Here is a 6,053-nt window from a genome sequence, read left to right on the forward strand (position 1 = left end):
TTAAAGTAGATGAAGGAATGGCAGCAAAGAAACTGCCTTTTCCAGTACAAGCTACATGTAATGAAAAGAAAATAAAGCTATAGAATATACTTTACCCTTTTCAACAGGGTTTATTATAGAAAGGATATTTTAAGTAATTATTTCTATCATCAACTTACTTCATTTCCAAATGGGTATTTTATATATGCTAGATTTGAATGAAAATAACACACTAATTTTAAACTGCTAGTTTTTATTGTTCATTTTCCAGCCAGTGGTCCACATCTTGGGGTTTCCTTTTATTTCCCTGTTCACAAAGCTACTTCCAAATGCCTATACTTTTCTAAAGTGCATATGTCCAGAAGCCCCTAGCTTCTGATTGCTAGCTTAGTTAAGACCTGATTACAGCTGAGGAAGAGATCCCTATTTTATTTCTACACGAAGGACTCCCTCAATTTCGTAGGTGGGGACCTGTTCTTTATTGATATTAGACAAATCTTCAGGGGCAGGATCCAGTTCCGAAGGCTCTTCAGGTTTTTGCTGATCTTCCAAAATCAGTGATTCTAATTTTACCACTGGGACATCTGTTGTCTGAGTATATTGATAGCCGGTAGACATATGGTCTACCAAAGCCTCATTTACAGCAACGTGTTCAGATGGTGGAGGCTGAACTTCAGCAGGGACATCTTCTACAGAGATTTGTGTAATAAAGTCTTCTTTAGCTGCTGGAAACTGTTTGTCAACAGGGACCGTTTCTAAAGTAGTTTCTTCAGCTGATGGTTGCTGAAGTTCAGTAAGGGATGTCCCAGCTGGTGCAGGCGAAACTTCAGCTGGGATATCTTCTTTAGGGGTCTCCTCATCTGGTGGAGACCAAATTTCAGCTGGAGCCTCTTCTGCAGGGCCCTCCTCAGCTGGTGGAAACTTTATTTCAGCTGGAACCTCTTCTGCAAGGCCCTCCTCAGGCGGTGGGTACCAAATTCCTTCTGGGGCCTCTTCTTCAGGGCCCTCCTCAGCTGGTGGAGACAAAAATTCAGCTGGGGCCTCTTCTTCAGTAGCTTCCTCAGCTGGTGGATACCAAATTCCATCTGGGGTCTCTTCTTCAGGGCCCTCCTCAGCTGGTGGAGACAAAAATTCAGCTGGGGCCTCTTCTTCAGTAGCTTCCTCAGCTGGTGGATACCAAATTCCATCTGGGGTCTCTTCTTCAGGGCCCTCCTCAGCTGGTGGAGACAAAAATTCAGCTGGGGCCTCTTCTTCAGAAGCTTCCTCAGCTGGGGGATACCAAATTCCATCTGGGACCTCTTCTTCAGGGCCCTCCTCAGCTGGTGGAGACCAAAATTCAGCTGGGGCCTCTTCTTCAGGAGCCTTCTCAGCCTCTTCAGACCAAATTTTATCTGGAGCCTCTTCTGCAGGGCTCTCCTCAGCTGGTAGAGACCAAACTTCAGCTGGGGCCTCTTCTGCAGGGACCTCCTCAGCTGGTGGAGGCTGAACTTCAGCTTGGGCCTCTTGAGAGGGGGATTCTTTGGCTGGTGGAGGCTGAACTTCAGCAGGAGCCTCTACTGCAGGGCTCTCTTCAGCTGATGTAGACCAAACTTCAGCTGGAGCCTCTTCCGCAGGGACCTCCTCAGCTAGTGGAGGCTGAACTTCAGCTTGGGCCTCTTGAGAGGGGGCTTCTTTGGCTGGTGGAGGCTGAACTTCAGCAGGAGCCTCTACTGCAGGGCTCTCTTCAGCTGATGTAGACCAAACTTCAGCTGGAGCCTCTTCCACAGGGGTCTCTCCAGGTGGTAGAGACTGAACTTCAGGAGACATCTCAGCTGGTGGAGGTTGAACTTCAGCTGGAGCCTCTTGAGAGGGGACCTCCTTGGCTGGTGGAGGCTGAACTTCAGCTGGAGCCTCTTGAGAGGGGACCTCCTTGGCTGGTGGAGGCTGAACTTCAGCTGGAGCCTCTTCTGCAGGGCCCTCTTTAGCTGGTGTAGATGAAACTTCAGTTAGGGCCTCTTCTGCAGGGGTCTCCACAGCTGATGAAAACTGAAGTTCTGAGGCCTCTTGTGTAGGAGGCTCTTCAGATGATTGAGGCTGAACTTCAACATAAGCCTCTTTTGAAAAAGCCTCTTCAGGGGTAGACTCTACTTTAGCAGAGGCCTCTTCTGTAGGAGTCTCCTCAGCTGGGGAAAGCTGTACTTCAACAGGAACTTCTTCAACTTTTGGATACTGAACTTCAGTAGGAGGCCCTTCTGAAAAAGCCTCTTCACCCAGGGTGGGCTCTACTTTAGCAGGGCCCTTTTCTGCTGGAGGCTCTTCAATTGGTGGAGAATTAAGTTCAGGAGGGGAGTCTTCGGTAATTTTCTCAGCTGGTGGAGGATGCACTACAGCAGAGATCTCTTCTGCAATGGGAGACTGTATTTCACCAAGAACATATTGCTCATCTTCTGAAAGTTCCAAAGAACCTTTTTTGCTTTGTTGACTAAATAGAAATCTGTTGATATTAATCTGCCCAATTGCTTCATCTTTACTTGTTGAGGGTTGCAATTCAGAATGTTCACTAAGAAAAATCTTCCCTAAGGATTTACGTTCCTGCATAACTTCATTTGACTTTGAAAAAGAACTATCTGGCCTGCCAATAACCACTATTTCTGTTTCACTAAAGTACGTCTGCTGTTCCTTGTCCACTTTCTCTTTTTGAGGAATGTTCATCATTGTCCAGTCTCCAGTACAACTGGTCTGCTGAGATCTGTCTATTTTGAATTGAACTGAATGTCTGCTTGGTGGCATTTCTACTTCCTGAACACACTCTGGAAATTCAGGGACTTCCTCTTCAACAGCAGCTGGCTTTTCTTCAGGTACCACTGTTTCACCAACTGACTTGATTTCTTCTTTTTTCTCTTCTACAGTAGCATCTGTTTGCAGAGATTTATCAGTCATATCCTGTACACGCTTTCTCTTTGTCCAAGTTTGCTGAAGTTGAGAAGAAACTCTGAGAGACTCATAGTTGACTTTGGTTCCAGGAATATTACCAATACTAAGGGTAGCTTTAGGCCCAGATGACTGTGATATAGGCAAGTGTTTCTTTTTCTCTGTCACTTCAGTCTGCTGTGATTTGTCTACCATTGGTTGGCTGGGTCGTCTTCTCTTTCGAATTTCTTGTCTCCCTGCTGAGATAGGCTGATCAGGCTCATCACTTTCTTCCATTTCTAAAACTGGTGAATTTCAAACATATTAATCTTCAAGTAATAAATAATCAAGAATCACAAATGTACCAGACAGGTAAACTTTTGCCTTTCTTCATTAAATGTTGTTCTATTGAGCTACCTTAGAAAAAAGTAATTCATAATTTATTGCATTCTGTACTACACTCTTGTTGGATCCCACCTTACTCAGTAAGCATCTTTCTTGTTTAGTCTCTCATATGACTAATCTCACTTCTAGAAGTTTCTTAAAGGTCTATGACCTCACAGTCAATTCTCCCTACAAGGTTCCATTGGTGGTATTCCAAGCACATTTAACTTAGTATAAACACTCATAGACAATGGCTCAAGTGAGAGAGCTACTGTTTGAAACATCAAGTTGAAAAGAGCATTTGTCTGTCAGAAGAACATTAAGTAAACTCCAATAATGTTGACTCCCAATATTTTAAAGTGATGCTTTTGAACTTTCAATTCTGTTATTTTCATCCTACTATCAAAGACAGTTATAGTGCAGAACTCAGAATGCTGCAGCCTATTTTCAATTATTGGAGAAAACAACTGATATATGTTTGTGGCAATGTTCTATCAAAATGTATACTTACATGGGTCACTTAGGTGACTCTGGTGGTTAAACGTTTGCCTTCAGCTCAGGCCATGATCTCCAGATTCTGGGATTGAGTCCCACATTGCACTCCCTGCTCAGTGGGGAGTCTGCTTCTCACTCTCCCTCTCCCTCTGCCTTTCCCCCTGTTTGTGCACTCTGTCCCTCTCTCTCTCAAATAAATAAATAAATAAATAAATAAATAAATCTTTTTAAAAAATGTATACTTACATGATTTAGAAGAAAGTGAATATTGTTTGAAAAACTTGAGTTCTGACGTCCAGTCCATATAAACTCCATTCGTACATCCTTAGCAATGAGGACCTACAAGAGCCTAATATATATGGCATATTTGCATTCTCAAAAACCTGAGATATTTTTATTTTCAACCATTTCAGAAAGTAGTTCCACCCAAAGTTTGCCAAATAAAAGAATGTTAAGTCTAAAGATATTTCAAGTGAAATAAAATGCTTTTTTAAATCTATAAGTTACTGAATAACCATGTAGGAATAAATTACCCAATGAAGATAAAAACTACAAACTGAAGTCTTGAAATAGAGGAAACCCAGTTAAGCAAATGGCAATGATATTATAACAGATTAGGAATATAAATAAAACTTTAACTTACATGTCACACAAAAATTTTACCAGCATGATGAAAATTTATCAAAAGATATAAAAAAAAATACTACTTTGGTCTACAGAAAGTTAAAGGGAAGAAAACAGACTTTAAAAATGTAGTCACAGAGACAAATAAACTCATTAAACTATTATTATGACTTGATTAACCTAGAAATATTTTTAAATTTCTTTATGCCCCTAGGAAATATAAAAATGTCATTGAATCATTACCCTTGATTGACATTCATTAGTCATAATTGTAGTTAGGTCATCTTAGCCAAATAAATTAACACTTTCACATTCTTTGACCCAGTCCCTAAAACAATCTCTATTTCTTGGCAGGGATCAGTGAATATTTGTTCAGTGTAATTGGACAAATGTGTTTAAAACTGTGTTGTTTGTCCTACATCTCAACTTGCTTTATTTTAATTTTTGTCTGTTCTGCTCCACTATGTTTTATCTTCTAAGAATTAATAAAGTGGAGTATAATAGTAGTCATTTTACAAAAGAACTAAAACAAGTTTTCATCAGACCTGTTCCAGTTTGAAAACTAGGTTGTTTATCAACCTCTTTGTCTGGTGTTCTCAGTTGCATCTGTCACACATTGCGTGTGTCTTTTGTAATCAAGTTTCTGAGATTTTATAGAGTATCTTTAAAGACCATTTTGGGTTGATTTGCAACAAGAAATAAATGTCAAAACACATTGTATTAATTGGATTATGCAATTGCATGTACTAGATTAACTTTGCTATCTCAACTTAAATGATATTTTACCAAATCTTCTAGAGACATAAATTGAATTTTCAATATCAGTAAATATTTCAATTTCTAATTATTTGATATTTTTCTACTCCAAGAAATAATAAAGAATTTGGTCATTCTTAATTATAAACCAATGTATTGTACTAAAAACTGCCTTTGTCACTAGCTTTTTTATAGAGGCAAATTAGCACGCCTAAATAATCAATTAAAAATTTACTTGAGATTCCAAGTGGAAGAATTACAAGGGATTTCATAGAGCAATTTCTCATTATATTTCTTAAATCCACAAATACTCCTTTTCCCCTGATGATCTACCTAACCAACTAATCATTATTCAACCTATCTTGTCAATTTAGGATTTGATGTTTTACCCTTTGTTCTAGAAATCTCACATGATTCCATTTTCTCCCATTTACTTGGTTCATATCTGTTACAGATTGAATTGTGTATCCCAAAAAGATATGTTGGGCACTGTGACTGGGACCTTATTTGGTAAAATGATCTTTGCAAATGCAATCAGGTCAAGTCATCCATATAAAAAGATGGGGGAAAGACACAGAGGGAAAATGTCTATGTGAAGATGGAGGCAGAGATTTCTGTTACGCTGCCATAACATTAGGAATACCTAGGGCTACCAGAAGCTAACAGAAACAGTGAAGAATTCTCTCCTACAGACTTCAGAGGCAGAGGCCCTGCCAATTATTTGGGACTTCAAGCCTCTAGAACTGTGAGAGAATAAAGTCCTGTTGTTTTAACCCAGTGTGTGGTACTTTCTTATAGCAGCTCTAGGAAACTAATAAGACATTCTTTCAGAACCCCATATTTCTGATTTCTGCTTAGAATGTTGTACTTCTAGTCTTTCTCAATCTCTGCAGCTACTTTATTTCTAATTCAGGTACCTCATTCGG

General features: G+C 39.9%; 1 protein-coding gene across 1 annotated transcript; it reads right to left on the reverse strand.

Annotated features, from left to right (window-relative positions):
- Window positions 1-402: 402 nt before the first annotated feature.
- Window positions 403-3,165, reverse strand: FSCB (fibrous sheath CABYR binding protein). Its single transcript, XM_046007366.1, has 5 exons — window positions 1,885-3,165; window positions 1,735-1,833; window positions 1,378-1,581; window positions 970-1,326; window positions 403-918 (listed from the first exon to the last, which is right to left on the reverse strand). The coding sequence occupies exons 1-5, from the start codon at window positions 3,163-3,165 to the stop codon at window positions 403-405; spliced, it is 2,457 nt and encodes an 818-aa protein (XP_045863322.1).
- Between the last annotated feature and the right edge of the window lie 2,888 nt (window positions 3,166-6,053).

Source organism: Meles meles, chromosome 6 (assembly GCF_922984935.1).
Source record: "Meles meles chromosome 6, mMelMel3.1 paternal haplotype, whole genome shotgun sequence".
NCBI lineage: Eukaryota > Metazoa > Chordata > Mammalia > Carnivora > Mustelidae > Meles > Meles meles.